At 24.2% G+C, this 19,079-nt stretch overlaps 1 protein-coding gene across 2 annotated transcripts in view; it reads left to right on the forward strand.

Moving 5' to 3' along the window:
* Positions 1-8,343: 8,343 nt before the first annotated feature.
* The window catches only part of LOC117177335 (YY1-associated factor 2), an 18,180-nt gene continuing 7,444 nt past the window's right edge, over positions 8,344-19,079 (forward strand). The window contains exons 1-3 of one of the 2 annotated variants that reach the window (XM_033367961.1): positions 8,344-8,566; positions 8,722-8,854; positions 18,089-18,639. In XM_033367961.1, coding sequence (XP_033223852.1) covers positions 18,463-18,639 — 177 coding nt within the window. In that variant the 5' untranslated portion in view covers positions 8,344-8,566; positions 8,722-8,854; positions 18,089-18,462. The remainder of the gene's footprint in view (positions 8,567-8,721; positions 8,855-18,088; positions 18,640-19,079) is intronic. The other variant, XM_033367962.1, reaches the window with a different exon arrangement.

A 19,079-nucleotide genomic window follows, 5' to 3' on the forward strand; every position in this document is an offset into this window, starting at 1 on the left:
TATTTTACATGGACGATCTTAAGATCTATGCTAAAAACAGAGAGCAACTGCATCTAGCTCTGGGGATTGTCGAACGATATAATAAGGAAATTGGAATGGAATCTGGGTTAGACAAATGCGCCAAGGTTTATTTGAAGCGAGGAAAACTTCATGGCATCCCTGAAGATCCTGAGCTCGTTGATAGAAGCGCCATACGACATCTTTGCGCTGGAGAGACTTATACATACCTGGGCGTGCCACAGAGCCACATTCAGGATGTGACATCTATAAAGGATACTCTCCGAAGCAGATACAAACGTCACATCCGACAGATTTGGTCTTCCGAACCGTCGGCGAGGAACAATGTATCTGCAACGAACATGCTTGCCGTCCCGGTACTACTCTATTCATTTGGAGTAGTTCCATGGACGAAGAACGAGCTCAGATCTCTTGATATCGGGACAAGAAAGGTTATGCACATGAAAGAAGCATGCATCTTAAGTCTTCCGTTGCGCGACTGTACATCTCACGCCGTCAAGGGGGTTAAATTATTTTCAATTATGACTTCAAATATTATTTGAGTCTAAAAAAATTTTATATTTAACCTATTCAATTTAAATTTTTTAATTAAAAAAAGAAAACTTCGTTAATTATTAGCAATATTTGACCGTTCATTTAAAACAATCCATTATAAACAACTATTAAAAACTATAGAAATTTGAACAGAATGGTTCGAAATAGAAAGCCTTGAATTGTTAAATTTGTAATGGGCTCAATTTTAAGTTTGAACGCTACAATTTTAATTTTTAAAAAATTCCAAATTAATTTAAAACTTGAAATTATTTCAAATAATTTGAAACACGATATAGATTTTTGCAGATTTAAAAATAATTAAACTTTTTGAGAATTGTAAAACATTTAAAAAGAATAACAAAAATTGTTGTGATTGCTAAGAAAATTGAAAATGATTTTTTATTTTGAAAAATTAATTTTAGGTGAGTATTTGAACAGATTTGAAAAATTAAAAAAAAAGAATCAGGAACAAAAAAGTTATTTTGAAGGCAAATAGGTGGATTTCCAAATATAATTATGAATCCTTAATAAAAAAAATTACTTTTTTAACTAAGTCATTCAAGTTTAAGTTTGCCTTCAAAATAACTTTTTTGTTAAAAATTGTACAGTTTTGTAAAAAATGAATCTTTTTTGCTTTAAAAGTCAACAATTTGATAGAAAGTTAAACTATTTGGTCGAAAATTAAAATTTTGGTTGAAAAATCATATTTTTGGGTTAAAAATTCAGCTTTTTTGTAGATAATACTCTTTTTGACTTTAAAATTAAATAATTTCGTTGAAAGTTCATGTATTTTGTTGGAAATTGACCTTGTTTGGTAGAAATTTAATTTTTTTGGGTTGAAAATGTATCATTTTTGGTCAAAAGTGCAATTGTTTGGTTGAAATATCAACTGTACATCTTATTGGGCTTAAAAGTCGATTATTTCACTAAGAGTTGAACTACTTTGTAAGAAAATACCTTTTTTTGTAACAAGGCTTTTTAATTATGGTCAAAAATTTAACTATTTGTTTGAAAGTTTAACTCTTTGATTGAAAACTCATATTTTTCGCTTAAAAAATCCAACTTTTTGTAGATAATTCGTCTTTTTGACTTTCAAATAAAATAATTTCGTTGAAAATTTATGTATTTTGTTTAGAATTTTTTTTTTGTAGATCATTAATTTTCTTGGTCGAAAATTCATCTTATTGGTTGACAATTTAACAACTTTGTTGAAAATTTATTTTTTCTGTTGAAAATTATTTTTCTTTATCTGAAAATGTAACTATTCTAGGATTGATTACAAAATTAATCGTTTTTAGGTGGAAATTGAACTATTCCGTTTTTGGTTGAAACTTTATCCTGTACATTTTATTAGTTAAAACACCAAATATTTGACAGAAAATTAATTCATTTGGTTAAAAAGTAAACTTTTGGGTTAAAAATTGATATATTTTGTTAATTAGATTTTTTTCCTAACATTAAACAAACTGCAAAAACAATGCCTTAAAATCGTCCTCATTCTTTTTTTTTTGAATTTTTAAAATCTTTTCAAATACTCACCTAAAATTAATTTTTCAAAATAAAAAATCATTTTCAATTTTCTTAGCAATTACAGCAATTTTTGTTATTCTTTTGAAATATTTTAAAATTCTCAAAAGCTTAATTTTTTTTTAAATCTGAAAAAATCTACATCGTGTTTCAAATTATTTGAAATAATTTCAAGTTCAAACTTAAAATTGAGCTCATTACAAATTTAACAATTCAAAGCTCTCTATTTCGAACCATTCTGTTAAAATTTTTATAGTTTTTAATAGTTGTTTATAATGGATTGTTTTAAATGAACGGTCAAATATTGCTAATAATTAACGAAATCTTCTTTTTTTAATTAAAAAATTTCAAATTGAATAGGTCATAATTGAATATCATTTTAAAAACTAATATCTATTAATTCTTTAACTTTGAACGAATTCAGAATCATCTTGTAAAATCAATTATTTATATAATATATAATGGTATTAATCTTTATATCATTTATATTTTATACTTGAAGCAACGTAACCTCAAAATATACGCATATAAAGAGGCACGCGAAGTATTCAAATCATGAGACTCGCCATCTGGAAATATTAAAATCCCAATCCCTTGATTTTATTTCAAAGCAGATAGAGATATAAATAGAACCACCGAAGTGTTCCGACCGGCAATCGTGCACCTTCGAGTTTTCAAATTCATAAGAGGAGAAATGGGTTGCGCGCGCAACCCAGTCATGTACATCATCTCCTACTATATTCACACGGACCTAGACCTGTGATAGTATTGGAGGGTACCTCGTTTCAAATCTGGGATCACTGCCTGAAACAGCGTTCAAAAATGGCCCATTTTTTTTAAACTATAATAAATTTTTTTTCTAAAAATACTAATTTTGTTGTACATAATGCAAACAGAACCCAAAATTGTTAAAAGTTATGACGCGTCTTAAAAAATCACATTTTTTATAAATAAAAATTTTCGAAAAAAAACACAAAAATAATAAAAGATTGTTATAAGATTCTAAGTAACTGAAATTGTTAAAAAAATTATGAACCTTATTTAGAATCTAATGTTTTTCTTTATTAAAACCCTATTTTTTCTCACAAAATTTATTATACGACCTGAAACAGTAAAAAAATTGCCCGTTTTGTTAAAAACATAATGACTTTTTTCTAAAAATACTAGTTTTTTGTGCATAATGAAAACATAACCTAAAATTGTTAAAAGTTTTTTTCAAGAAATAATTTTAATTATTAAAACTTATAAATCGTGTTAAAAATGGCATTCTTTATAAATAAAAGTACTAATTTCTGACGAAAAACACAACAATAATTTAAAAAATAGTTAAATAAATAAGATTCTACATCTTGTTCAAAATATAAAGATTTTTCTTCAAATAAAATACAAATTTATTCTGCATGATCAAAACATAACCTACAATTATTAAAAGTTATAAATCGACTGAGTCACAAAGTCTTAAATAAAATCTAATTTTATAAATCAAAATACCAATTTCCGACAAAAAACACAAAAATAATTAAAAATTTAACAAAATTGTAAATCTTGTTCAAACTATAATCATTTATGAAAAGTGTTAATGCAACCTAAGAGCGTTAAAAAAATTGCACATTTTGTTCAAACTCTATAATAATTTTTGTTTAAAAATTCTAATTTTCTGTGCAAATAATGCAAACATAAACTAAAATAGTTGAAAATTGCGATTATTTGAAAAAATCGATTTTATTTTTGTTTTAAAAATAATTAAAAGATTCTAAATCTTCTACGAATTAAAATCATTTTTGTTTTAAATTATCAATGTTTTGTGTATAACGCTAACATAACCTCAATTTGTGAAATTTTGAATATTTATTGAAATTTGCTTTATTAATAAAGCTGACAAATTCGGACAAGAAATACAAAAGTAATCAAAATTTTTTTTAAAATTACAATTCTTGTTCATACTATAATATTATTTTTCTTTTAAAATACCAATTTTTGGCGTAAAACGCTAACGTTGTCTGAAATTGTTATACGTTTTGAATTGGCTTAAAATATCTAATTATTAAAAAAAAATACATATTTCCGACGAAAAACAAAGCAAATAATCTAATTTTATGAAAAGGTTTTAAATCTTGTTCTAATTATAATAATTTTTGTTTGACAAACAACCAGTTTTTCATGTAAAACGCTAGTGTAATCAAAAATTATTTAAAAATTACGATAACTTTGAAAATGTGATCATTGTTTTTTTTTAAATACTGATTTCCTTTGAAAAACGTTAATATAACTTGAAACTTAAAAGTTACATTTGAGATCGATCTAATCAGTTTGGTTTTAAAAACCCACATTCCAAAGAACAGAAAAAAAATTTTATTAAAAGATCCTTTCATATCTTGTTCAAATTATAATATTTCTCGTTTTATTCGAATAATTTTCGGTGTAAAACGTGTAGTCCTAAATTTAGAAAAAACCCAGAAGATGTAAAAAGGGAAAGGCCTGTTTCAACTATAGTGATTTTTGTTTTCAAATACTAATTTTTGGCGTAAATCGCTAACGTAACCTAAAATTGTTCAAAGTCTTTAAAAATCGATTTTAAAAATTAAAAATACTAATTTTCGGCGAAAAAAAGTCAAAATTTATTAAAAGTGATTTTGAATCTAATTGCTCAAATTATACCTATAATCAATTTTTTTAAATACTAGTATTTAGTGTAAAACGTTAAGGTAATCCAACATTCTTAAAAAATGATGAACCTTTTCGTTTTTAAAAACTTGTTTGCCTGTAAAGAACCTTAATATATCATGAATATTGTAAAAATTGCAATTCTTGTTCAAGCTTTAAAATACTAATTTTAGCGTAAAACGCTATCATCTTTAAAAATCAAATTTTAATGAATTTTTAAATTAAAAATACAAATTTCCGACGAAAACATAAAAAATAATCTAAATTTATTAAAAGACTCCAAATCTAACTGCATAAAATTATCATAATTTTTATTTTAAAATACTAGTTTTTTGCGTAAAACGCTAGTGTAATGGCAAAATTCTTCAACAATTATGAACCAGTAAATTCCAATGTTTCTGAAAAATCGATTTTCTGTCACAACCTTGGCAGTCTAAATAAAATTTTTAGTAAAACTTTCACAATTTATTTATGGTTTTTGCCTTTTAAATATTATTTTCTTTAGATACGGCACTGATTCCAATTCTGCATTCCGAAGATTCCGTTTAAGGTTAGGGCATAAAAAATATGTCTGCACCCTGAGGGCAAAGCAACCTTACCAATCGCATTGTACGACACTAAATTTTCTTAATAACTCAAAAAAATCTGTTTTTTCGACTATAGTATATTGGGATATTACTTTTTATTTTTAAACAGTTACACAATTCAATAATGAAATCCGTAATTTTGTAGCTGACTATTTTATTGCTTAATTTAATAGCTTTCGAAAAAAAATTCAAATACATTTATGATGAAATATTATTTTTTTTTTGCAAATGACAAAAAAGTTTCGCCACGCAATTAGTATTCATTGGTCCCTGAAATTATATATTTCTCGTTGGCGGGGGAAAATCCAACATGTCTCCACGCCGAGGGTCAAACAATAATACCATCTGCATGAGATGAAACATTATTTTTAAAATAAATTGAAAAATATTTATGTCTCTCAATATTGTTTTTTTTTTCTTGAAAAGTCTAACCAATTTAATAATTAAGTCTTTTTTTTTGTTGTCGCGATTTTATTATTTAATTAAATAGTTTTTGGAAATTTTAAACCAGCTATTCAAAAAATTGAGTTTCATCCCTTGCTTTTCGTATTATTGTTTGGCCCTCGACTTGTAGACATCTTGACGGTTGACGTCACATTTGAAATTCATAACCAGCCGCCAGATAGTGTTAGCTGCTCTAGTCAAAGTTCTACAACAAATGAAAATGGATAGAAGAAAAATATCTGTTTTAATGGAAATGAATAATAAAATTGTTTGGTTGATTCAGAAAATGAAGTAGAAATGTAAGACTTTTAATTGAAAAGAAAAAAATTAATATTATAAGCATCAGTATGTTTTTGTTGTGCATTGTCGAAAGTTTCACAATAATATAAGTTATCTCAAAATTGGTTTATTTTGATGTCGAATCCTATATGCAATGTCAAAACTGTGAAAAATCGAAAGCTTAAAACTTCTCAAATTTTCAATAAAGACGAACAGTCTTTACGGTTCATTTTCTTTTTGGAAAAATGTTGATCTTTTTTGAAAAATGTTTTTTTCGGTTAAATTCAACTGTTTTTTATTTATAATTTTTTAATCTTTTTTGGTTAAAGATCTAAAATTTTTCATTGGGAATTCCTCTCTTTGTATGAAAATGTAACTATTTTGTTGAAAATTCGTGTATTTTTATGAAAATTTTTTTTTTTTTTGACAGAAAAATCATCCATTTAATTGAGAATTCAATTTCGAGGATGAACCTAAACTTTTTTGGTAAAAATTTATTCTCCCGGATTTGAAATTTAACTGTTTTGCAGAAAAGTCGTCTTTTTGGGTTTAAAATTCACAATTTTTGTTAACAACTCATATTTTCGAATTGAAAATTTAATTTTTTTTGTAGAAAATTCGTTTTTTTGCCTTGCTTGAAATTTTTATCTTTCTTCTGAATTTTTTATTGTTGTTCAAAATGAACTATTTAGATAAAAATAAGTTTTCTTTTTGGTAGACAAAGAATTTTATCGGTTCAAAATACATTTTTTGGTTCAATATAAATTGTTTTTTGTATAAAAATATAATTACTTCTCAATAGAAAATTTAACATTTTTTTGAAAATTGAATAATTTGATAAGAAGTCATATTTTTTTATTAAAAATTCTACTGTTTCGTTGAAATTTCGTCTTTTTATAATTCGAAAATGTTACTATTCTAATTTTCCGTGATAAAGGTTAAACATTGTTTGTTAAGAATTAATATTTTTGGCATGGTTACAAATTTGGTTGTTAATTGACAATAAAATCTTGTTTTAGCAAATATTGAACTTTTTTGTTGACAATTCGTCTTTTTTGGTCAGATTAAACTGATTTTGATTTATAATTTAAAAAAAATTTTTGATTGAAGGTTTATCATCTTATTTAGAAATGCATCTCTTGCCTTGCAAATGTAACTATTTTGTTGAAAATGCTTGTCTCTTGCTGAAGAAATATCCTTTTTCTTAGAAATTTAATCATCTGGCAGAAAATTGATCAATTTTTTAAAACTTGAATAATTTTATTTGAAAGCCATCTTATTAATCGAAAACCGAACAGTTTTATTGAAAATTGATCGGTTTGAGTTTAAAATTTAAGTATATGGTAGAAATTTCAACTCTCAGGTTGAAAGTTTACTTTTTAAATTGAAAATTCATATTTTCGTGATGCGAAAATTAAACTTTTTTTAAAACAAAATTTGTGTTTTTAACTTGAATATTTTTTTTCATTTTTGGCTTTTCTGGACAAGTGCAACAGATTTGGAAGTATATTTAAAAAAATCTTTATAAAGATTTTTGTATAATCACCTTTTTCTTTGAAAGTATAACCATTTTGTGGAAAATTCATGAATTTTTTTGGAAAAATGTATTTTTTGATAGAAAATCCATCTTTTAAACTGAAAATTTAACTTTTTGTCTGATAATAAGCTTTTGCTGAAAATTCCTATTTCAGTTTTAAAAATACAACTTTTTTGCAACTATTTAGTCAAAGATTAATTTCATTTCTAGTTTTGATTCATGAATTGATTATTTTTAAATAAAAATAATTAATTCTTGGTTCAAAATTAAACTTTTTCGTTGAAAATTCTTATATTTCGTTCAAAATTAGTTTTTTCCTCGTAAAAACATAATTTTTTAGGTTGAAACTACATCGCTTCATTTCAAATTCAACTGGCAGTTTGAAAAATCGTCAATCGATCGAAATACAGTAAACACATGATATTTATTTAAATAATTTATTTTTCTTGGTTTCGCGAAAAGATTCCTCGTCCCACCTGCTCTCTTAAATTTGAGGATATGTTTAATTTTAAAGGATTAAAAAGCATTTAATAATTCTTAAACTGAATGACTCAAATTTTCACTTTCTTTTATATAAAAACGAAACAATTTTATCACTAATAAACGTAAAAAACAGCAATGTCTCATTTATCTAATTTGAATTTTCGCGGAACTTCGACTAGAGCATCCAGCGACACCTAGCAGCTGGCAAACACTCCAATTCCGCATTCCTTATTCTGTTATCGTTGTCGGATTCGCACGTTCCCTTGTTTTGCACCATTGACCGACAAGAAAATGGAGTTGTAGGTTGTTTGTCAATATTTTTTTTTAAGAAATCCGGGCTACTGTGCTTTTCTTTACTAAATTTCGTAAATGCGAGCAGTTTACTTCTGCTGGTACTTTATTCTTCTAATAAATGTATCAATTTCTAATTATTCGTTCTTGGAGAGAGTAAAACATTGCGTAGGCGTGATGCATACGCACTACGATGCCGTACGTGAGTTTATTTCTTTCAAATCTCTATTTTTCATAACAGATTTTTAGCCATTTCTCTCCAAATTTTAAGATCGTGCTCACTTGGAATTCAAATCTTGCTCGCCTGATTATTTACGTTTGCTGAAGTGGGTTATTTTTATTCTTATTTAATTGCAGTTTAATTATTGAGAGAGGACACCATTAGCTGTAAATTCGGAAAAAAATTCTGTGATCAGGGACCATTCGAAGTTGTTGTTTATGGTAAATTGAAGAAACTCCATGCCTGGCGAACACTTTCACATGATTGCAGGTATGTTCAAGGTTTATAGAATAATCTTTTCATTAGCGAAAAGCTCTTGAAAAATATGAATTTTTTTTTCGTCTCAATTCACAGTATTTCAGCAGTGTCGTTAGTCCGATTTTTTTTATTTCTCAAAATTTTATCGATATTATCTGAAAAAGTAATTTATGTTCGATTGTTTTGGCCCAGGCAATTTTTTAATTAGAATATAAATTTTCCTAATAAAATTGAGGACTCGATCTACATAACCTCAAAATGCAGAACTTTTTATGAAAGCAGTAAAATGTTTATAGTTACGGTATTTATAATATTAAAATGCAGTGTTTTTTAACTGCCTTATTACATAAATTTATCAATTGAGTTTATTCCTTTCTTAGAAATTTGATTTTCGAAATTCAAGGGTACAAAAAACTGTCACATATGTGCATTATGGAAAAGAGAAAAACTCTAATTCTACTATTTAAATTTATGTTAAGAGCATTAGTTTTTAATTCAAAATGTCTAATTTTACAAACTTGTGTTTCCTTCTTTAAATAAACGACTTCCTGTGAAAAATGTGAACATAACCTAAAATTGTTTAAATTTTATATTTTTTTAATCTATACTAATCCATAGATCTTATTTGGTAGATATTTAATTTTCATGGTTTAAAATTAACCTGTTCGATTGGAAATTGAACTATTTTGTTGAAAATGCATATATTTTTATGAAGATTTAATTTATTTTTTATAAAAATTCCTTTTTCTTGTGTTGAAAATTCAAATATTGAGTTAAAAATTCATTTATTTGGACTCATTTAGCTCTTTGATTAAATATTAATTTATTTGGTTGAAAATTCTAGCTATTAGTTGAAAAATTTCTTCAAAAATTAAAAATTTGGTGGAAAATTCATGTATTTAGTTTAAAATTAATATTTTAATGTAGGAAATCAATATTTTTGGCTGAAAATTCAGTTCTTGGATTAAAAGATTTTTTTTTCTATTGAGTTTTTTAAAATAAAAATTTAGACATTTCATTTAATTGTTTTCATTGCTTGAAAATCGAACCATTTTGTTGAAAATTCATCAATTTCTATAAAGATTTTTTTTGTTATCAAAAAATCCCTTATTTTTTGGTTGAAAATTCAACTATTGAGCTGGAAATTTATTTATTTGGTTGAAGAATCATCTTTTTTTTAATAATTAATTTTTTGCCTAAAATTTTAACTATTTTCTTGAAAATTTGTTCTTTTTTTTTAAGGAATTTTTCTTTCTGAAATCGAAATATTTCATGTTTGGTTTCTTATTATTTTAACTATTTCATGTTTTGTTTATTTCTTTTGGTATAAAATTTCTTTTGTTTGTTAAAAAATTGTCTTGTGGTAGAATATTAATCTTATCGGTGACTCATTCTGCTTTTTGATAAAAAAATCATTGATTTGGTTGAAAAATCTAGCTATTAGTTAGAAAATTCCTTCAAAGATTAAATATTTGGTTAAAAATTCATGTATTTAGTCGAAAATTAATCTTTTTGGTTTAAAATTTATATCTTGATTAAAAGATTTTTTAAAATGAAAATTTATCTATTATATTTCTTGTCAAAAACTTACCTTTTTTGATGATAAACATTTAATCTTCTGGATTAAAATTTTATATGTTTGTTTGGAAATTTAACAATTATATTGAAAATTCATCTATTTCTATAAAAATTTTTTTTTAAATAAAAAATCTCTTGTTTTTTGTTGAAAATTGAAGTATTGAGTTGAAAATTTATTTATTCGGTTGAAACTTCTTTATTTTATTTAATAATTAATTGCTTTGCTTAAAATTTAAACTATTTTCTTGAAATTTCGTCCTTTTTTTTGTTGAAAAGTAATTTTTTAAACTCAAAATTAACTTTTTTTTGATAGACCTTGAATCTTCTTAATTGAAAATTTATCTGTTTGTTTGAAAATTTATCGATTTGGTTGAAAATTCATCTATTTTTACAGATTTTTGTTCTTAGAAAAAAATTCCTTCTTTTTTTGTTGAAAATTCAACTATTGAGTTAAAATTTTAATTTTTTGGTTAAGATTCTTTATTTAATTAAATAATTAATTTCTTTGCTTAAAATTTTAACTATTTTCTTGATAATTAGTCCTTTTTTTTGTTGAAAAGGAATTTTTTACTGAAATTTAACTATTTTTTCCCTTTTTTTGGTTGAAAATGATTTTTTAAATTTAAATTTAACTATTCCATGTTTGGTTCAAGAATGATCCGCCATAGTTGAAAAACCGGCTATTTTGTTTAAAATTTCTTTATTTTCTTGAAAAATTATCTTTTGTGGTAGAATATGTTGACTAATTCTGCTTTTTTGATTAAAAATATATTTATTTCGTTGAAAATTTAGCTCAGGTTGGAAAACATCTTCAAAAATTAAAAATGTAGTTGTAAATTCATGTATTAAGTTAATAATTAATATTTTAATGTAGAAAATTAATCTTTTTGGTTGAATATTCAGTTCTTGGATTGGAATTTTTTTCTATTCGAAATCCATATATTTGATTAAAAATTATTATTTTAAGGTGGAAAATTAATCTTGTTGGTTGAAAATTCATTTCTTTGATTGAAAGATTTTTTTCCATTGGCCTTGAATCTTCTTGCTTGAAAATTTATCAGTTTGGTTGAAAATTATTCTATTTTTGTACAGATTTTTTTGTTTACAAAAAAGTACCTTGTTTTTTTTGTTGAAAATTCAAATATTCAGTTAAAACTTCATATACGTGGTTGACGATTCATCATTTTATTTAATAATTAATTTTCTTGCTTAAAATGTTAGCTATTTTCTTGAAATTTCATGCTTTATTTATTCCCTATGGTTTAAGATTTCTTTCTTTTTGTTTTGAAAATTTTCTTGCGTTAGAATATTAATCTACTCGGTAACTAATTCTGCTTTTTGATTAAAAATTCATTTATTTGGTTGAAAATTTAACCATTTTGTTGAAAATTCATCTATTTCTATAATGATTTTTTTTATATAAAAAAATCCCTTGTTTTTTGTTGAAAATTTAACTATTGAGTTAAATATTCATTTATTTGGTAGAAGACTCATTATTTTTACAATAATTAATTCCTTTGCTTAAAATGTTAACTTTTTTCTTCAAAACACGTTGTTTTTTGTTGAAAATGAATTTTTAAAATTAAATTTAACCATTCTATTTTTGGCTTATTCCATTTAGTTAAAAATTTCTTTATTTCTTTAAAAACTGTATCTTGTGGTAGAATATTAATCTGCTTGGTGACTCATTCAGCGTTTCGATGAAAAATTCATGTATTTAAAAATTAATACTTTAATGTAGAAAATTAATCTTTTTGGTAGAAAATTCATTTCTTTGATTGTAAGGTTTTTTTTTCCAATAATAGATTTTTGGAACCAAGAGATTAATTTTAAAGAAAAAAAGATGACTTTAAGAAACTAGTGGAATTTTCAATGAAATAACTAAATTTTCAACGTATTTGTGGAGTTTTGAACTAAACACCAAAAATATAATATTAGACTTCAAACAAAATTATTAACTCTCTAATATAAAAACTCAATTTGTAAAAACTGAACAAAAAAGAAGATTTTTCCACTAAAAGATGAATTTTCAACCAAAAAATAGAAATTTTTGACCAAAAACTATGACTTTTAAAAAAAAAATCGTTGAATTTTCACAAGTATTTTTTTTTTAAGTAAAAGATATTATTTCTTATACAATAATAGACTTTTCAAATAAAAGGAATTAATTTTGAATAAAAAAAAAAATAAATTTTCAACATAAAAAATATGATTTTTTCAAAACAATCGTTAAATTTTCATAAAAAGTATGTTTTTAATTCAAAGAGATTATTTATTAAACAAAGTAGAACTTTGAACCAAAAAAATGATTTATTCAAAATTCCATTACTTGGTTGAAAGTTGAACGAATTTTTTCACATTTCAGTTTTTTCGTTGAAGATTCATAATTTTAGTTTTAAGTTCGTTTTTTGGTTAAAAAATCAAATTAACAATTATTTTTGTTGAAAAAATGTATTTTTATAAACTGCAAACTTAAATATTTTGTTAGAAAAGTCAACTGATTAATTATAAATAAACTTTTTTGTTGTTATTTCATGTTCTCGTTTTCAAAATTAAATTGTTTTATAGAGAATTAGGCTTTTTGGCTTGAAAATTCAACAAACTGTTTTCTGTTTTTAATTAAAATTTTTTTGTGGAAATATCAACTCTTAACATTTTTTGATAAACATTCATATTTTTTGTTAAAAATTCAACAATTTGGTTTATATTATTTTTCATTCTTGCCTGAAAAATTTTTCTTTGTAGAAAATTCATTTTTTGGTTGAAACTTCATCTCTTTTTGAGTTTTTGGTTAAAAATGAAACTTCTTAGTTGAAGATTTATTTATTTTGGTTGAGGATTAGACTATTTTGTTGAAAATGAAAAATTTTTGTATAAAAATCAACTATTTGGTACAAAATTCCACTTTTTTGTAGAAAATTCGTTTTGATTGCCGTTTTAGTAACTGAAAATTAATTTTTCTTGATAGTTAAATTTTCAACAAAGAGTGTCATAGTTTATATTTCAATTAAAAAAGATGGAATTGATAACAAAAAAAAAAAAAAGAATTTTAGAACCAAAAAGACGAATTTTCAAAAAAGAAATATTTTTCACTCAAGAAAGAAATCAAAGTTTATCTAAATTGTTGATCCTTCAAGCCAAAAGACGAATTTTCTCAACAAAAATTGAATTTTCAAACGAAAAATATGATATTAGCAAAAATGGAAAATTTTTAACTGAAAAATATCAGTCCTAAAAAATGGAAAAGTTACATTTTCGATTAAAAAATTAATTTTATACCAAAAAATAACTTTTCTAAAAGTAAATATCGTAACGTTTTCAGCACTTTTCCAGATGATGAATTTATTAGGTGGAAAATTAATCTTTTTGTTTAAAATTTTCTGTTTTTAGTTGAAAGTTCAAGTTTTTGGTTCACAATTGATTAATTTTATTGAAAATTCCTCTTTTTAAGTAATAAATTAATGTTTTTCTTTAAACATACATTTTTTTAAACAGAAGAATCAAATTTTTTATTGAGAATTCTTAAATTTTATTTTTGATTCTTAAAATTCAACTTTTTGGTTGTGTATTCTTTAATTTTATTGAAAAGTCGGCTTCTTTTTGTCGTAAATTAATCTTTTTTAGTCAAAAATTAAACATTTTGATTTGGAATTCCGAAAATTTTTTGATAATTCGCCTTTTTTTTGGTTGAAAATTAATATTTTTGTTTTAAAATTCATCTTTGTTCGTTGAAAATTCAAATTTTTTTATTGAGATTTTCTGAATTGTATTGAAAAATTGTTTTTTTTTTGGTAGTTAATTAATATATTTTTTTAATTCATCGCTTTTAGCTGAAAATTCCACTTTTTGATTGAGAATTCTTGAAATTTATTGAAAATTCGTCTTTTTTTGGTAGTAAATTAATCGTTTTGTTTAAAAATGTGTTTTCAGTTGAAAATTCCAGTTTTTAGCTCAGAATTATTGAAATTGATTGAAAATTTGTCTTTGGTAGTAAATTATTATTTTTTCTAATTCATCGCTTTTAGTTGAAAATTCAACTTTTTGATTGAGAATTCTTAAATTTTAATTTTAATTTTTAAAATTCAACTTTTTGGTTGTGAGTTCTTGAGTTTTATTGAAAATTCGTATTTTTACTTTGTTTGTAATATAATCTGTTACTTAAAAAATTCATCTTTTTTAGTTGAAAATTAAACTTTTTGATTAAGAATTCCGATTTTTTTTTAAATTCGCCTGTTTTGGTAGCAAATAATATTTTTGTTTAAACATTAATTTTTTTAGTAGAAAATTCAACTTTTTGATCCAAAAGACGAATTTTCTCTGCACAAATTGAATTTTCAAACAAAAAATATGACTTCAGCAAAAAAGGAGAATTTTCTACTAAAAAAGATCAAGCTTAAAAAATGGAAAAGGTACATTTTCATTCAAAAAATCAATTTTAAACCAAAAAATAACTATTTTCTAACAATAATTGTGGTAACGCTTTGAGTCTTGAAATTTATTGAAAAGTCGTCTTTTTTTTTGGTAGTAAATTAATGTTTTTGTTTTAAAATTTATTGTTGCAGTTGCAAATTCAACTTTTTGATTGAAAAATCGTCTTTTTTGGTAGTATATTAATTTTTTTCTTTAAACATTATTTTTATAGTAGAAAATTTAACATTCATTTTTTAGTAGAAAATTCAACTTTTTGATTGAGTTTTTTCAAGTTTATTGAAAAATTGTCTTTTTTATAATAAATTAATATTTCTGTTTATAAAGTCATTGCTTTTAGTTGAAAACTCAACTTTTTGATTGAGAATTTCTTAATTTTTAATTTATTCTTAAAATTCAAATTTTTGGTTATGAATTCTTGAATTTTATTGAAAATTCATTTTTTTTTGTTATAAATTAATCTGAAAAGGGTACATTTTCATTCAAAAAATCAATTTTAAATAAAAAAAAAAGTTTTTTCTAAAAGTAAATATGGTAACACTTTCATTACATTTCCAGATGATGAATGTTTTTGGTAGAAAATTAATCCTTTTGTTTCAAAATTTGTGTTTTTAGTTGAAAATTCAAGTTTTTGGTTCAGAATTATTGAATTTGATTGGAAATTTGTCTTTAGTAGTAAATTAATATTTTTGTTTGAAAATTCATCTTTTTTAGTCGAAAATTCAACTTTTTAATTGAGAATTTTCAAATTTTTATTTGTTTAAAAATTCATCTTTTTTAGGTGAAAAATCAAGTTTTTGACAGAGAATTCTTGAGCCTTATTGAAAATTCATCTTATTTGGTAGTAAATTAATTTTTTCTTTAAACATTCTTTTTTTAGTGGAAAATTCAACTCTGATTGAGAAGTCTTAAAATTTATTGAAAATTAATCGTTTTGTTTAAAAATTTGTGTTTTCAGTTGAAAATTCGTCTTTCGTAGTAAGTTAATATTTTTGTTTAAATATTTATCACTTTTAGTTGAAAATTCAACATGTCGATTGAGATTTTCTGAATTTTATTGAAAAACTTTTTTTTATAGTAAATTAATATTTTTGTTCAAAAATTCATCTTTTTTAGTAGAAAATTCAACTTTTTGATTGAGAAGTCTTCAAATTTATTGAAAATTCGTCTTTTTCGGTAGTAAATTAATTTTTTCTTTAAACATTCTTTTCTTTTAGTAGAAAATTTATCTTTTTTAGGTGGAAAATTAATCATTTTGTTTAAAAATTTGTGTTTTCAGTTGAAAATTCGTCTTTCGTAGTAAGTTAATATTTTTGTTTAAAAATTCATCACTTTTAGTTGAAAATTCAACGTTTTGATTGAGATTTTCTGAATTTTATTGAAAAACCTTTTTTTCATAGTAAATTAGTATTTTTGTTTAAAAATTCATCTTTTTTAGTTGAAAATTCAGCTTTTTGATTGAGATTTTCGGAATTTTATTGAAAAGCCTTTTTTTATAGTAAATTAATATTTTGGTTTAAAAATTCATCTTTTTCAGTTGAAAATTCAACTTTTTGATTGAAAATTCGTCTTTTTTGTAGTATATTAATTTTTTTCTTTAAACGTTCTTTTTTTTAGTAGAAAATTCAACTTTTTGATTAAGAAGTCTTCAAATTTATTGAACATTCGTCTTTTTTTCGGTTGTAAATTAATATTTTTGTTTCAAAATTCATCTTTTTTAGTTGAAAATTTAACATACATTTTTTAGTAGAAAATTCTCAATCAAAAAGTTGAATTTTCAACTAAAAAAGATGAATTTTCAAACAAAAATATTAATTTACTATAAAAAAAAGGCTCTTCAATAAAATTCAGAAAACCTCAATCAAAAAGTTGAATTTTCAACTAAAAAGGATGAATTTTTAAACAAAAATATTAATTTACTACGAAAGACGAATTTTCAACTGAAAACACAAAATTTTAAACAAAACGATTAATTTTCCACATAAAAAAGATAAATTTTATACTAAAAAAAAGAATGTTTAATGAAAAAATTAATTTAATACCATAAAAGACGAATTTTCAATCAAAAAGTTGAATTTTCAAATAAAAAAGATGAATTTTTAAACGGAAATATTAATTTACTATAAAAAAAGGCTTTTCAATAAAATTCAGAAAACCTCAATCAAAAAGCTGAATTTTCAACTAAAAAAGATGAATTTTTAAACAAAAATACTAATTTACTATGAAAAAAAGGTTTTTCAATAAAATTCAGAAAATCTCAATCAAAACGTTGAATTTTCAACTAAAAGTGATGAATTTTTAAACAAAAATATTAACTTACAACGAAAGACGAATTTTCAACTGAAAACATAAATTTTTAAACAAAACGATTAATTTTCAATAAATTTTAAGACAATTCAATCATTCTGAACCAAAAACTTGAATTTTCATCTAAAAACACAAATTTGGAAACAAAACGATTAATTTTCCACCAAAAATATTCATCATCTGGAAACGTACTCAAAGTGTTACCATATTTACTTTTAGAAAAAACTTTTTTTTTGATTTAAAATTGATTTTTTGAATGAAAATGTACTCTTTTCAGATTAATTTATAACAAAAAAAAAAAAAAACGAATTTTCAATAAAATTCAAGAATTCATAACCAAAAATTTGAATTTTAAGAATAAATTAAAAATTAAGAAATTCTCAATCAAAAAGTTGAGTTTTCAACTAAAAGCAATGACTTTATAAACAGAAATATTAATTTATTATAAAAAAGACGATTTTTCAATAAACTTGAAAAAAACTCAATCAAAAAGTTGAATTTTCTACTAAAAAAATAATGTTTAAAGAAAAAAATTATTATACTACCAAAAAAGACGATTTTTCAATCAAAAAGTTGAATTTGCAACTGCAACAATAAATTTTAAAACAAAAACATTAATTTACTACCAAAAAAAAGACGACTTTTCAGTAAATTTCAAGACTCAAAGCGTTACCACAATTATTGTTAGAAAATAGTGATTTTTTTAATGAAAATGTACCTTTTCCATTTTTTAAGCTTGATCTTTTTTAGTAGAAAGCTGTTACGTAATTTAAGTACGGTCCCTTATTAGATAGGATATTTAGAAGCCTCAGTCTGCATTATTTGAGAGAGAACGAATAAAGAGCTTGAAATATTTGTGAATTGATAGAAAAAGAAAAAAAGATTTAAAGAAATGAATGAGGACTTGAAAAAAGTTTGTATTTTTGTTCTCAGTTGTAAACAAGCAGCAAAATGCTGAAGCAGATAATGTTGAGGTGGTTAAGGAGCGAGGAGGCTGGCCATCCTTGGAAGGATGAAGAGTGTTACAAGAAGCCGTATTGCATTATTCTGTTTAGTTGATGCAGAGGAAAGTGTCGTCTTAGACCTTTCTTGTTTAATTTTATTGAGTAGTGGTAGAATTGTTAGGAGTAGGAGTAGGAGTAGGATTGTTGTTATTGAAGCTCTTTTTTTGGAGCTCTCTGTTTTTCATCGAAAAGTGGCCAGTGTCTCGGAAAGCGGCATTAATGAAGGTGAAGAAGTCGCCTGTGGCATGGGGCCAGGCTCTCGTCTGAGAACGTTCAGCGTTGTACAATTGCCTTCGATGAACAATGAACCATTCGGGAAGCGGAAAACGTCAGGCGAAGGTTTTGGAAGAAAACTACTGGGACTGCAGTGTGTGCACCTATAGAAATACAGCGGAAGCATTCAAGTGCCTCATGTGTGACGTCCGCAAAGGAACTTCCACGCGGAAACCCCGGATGAACCCTCAGTTGGTGGCACAACAGGTACTATACCTATATCCCATCCTATCTAACAATCTATGTATCTATCGCTTTTTAAACACAGCATTTCTTTCTTTCGACTCACCGCACTATTATTTTACACTTTTTTCTTCTTAGCGATCACACTATTTTGCTATTGTTTCGAAAAAAAAAAAAAAATTGGCGCCACCCTGGAGTTTTTAGAAATTATGATCCAATTCGATTTTCCCCAGTTTTAAAAATAATAAGTTTGATTTTCATATTTTTTTCGTTCTGATAGTAATCAGTTTATTTCTTTCGACTGATCACACTATTTTACACTTTTTTTCTTTTCAGCGATCACACTATTTTCCTATTGTTTCGAAAAAAAATTGGCGCCACCCTGGAGCCTTTGAAAAATCTTACCCAATTCGATTTTCCCCATTTTTAAACATAATAAGTTTGATTTTTATATTTTTCTCGTT

Source organism: Belonocnema kinseyi, chromosome 7 (genome assembly GCF_010883055.1).
Source record: "Belonocnema kinseyi isolate 2016_QV_RU_SX_M_011 chromosome 7, B_treatae_v1, whole genome shotgun sequence".
Lineage (NCBI taxonomy): Eukaryota > Metazoa > Arthropoda > Insecta > Hymenoptera > Cynipidae > Belonocnema > Belonocnema kinseyi.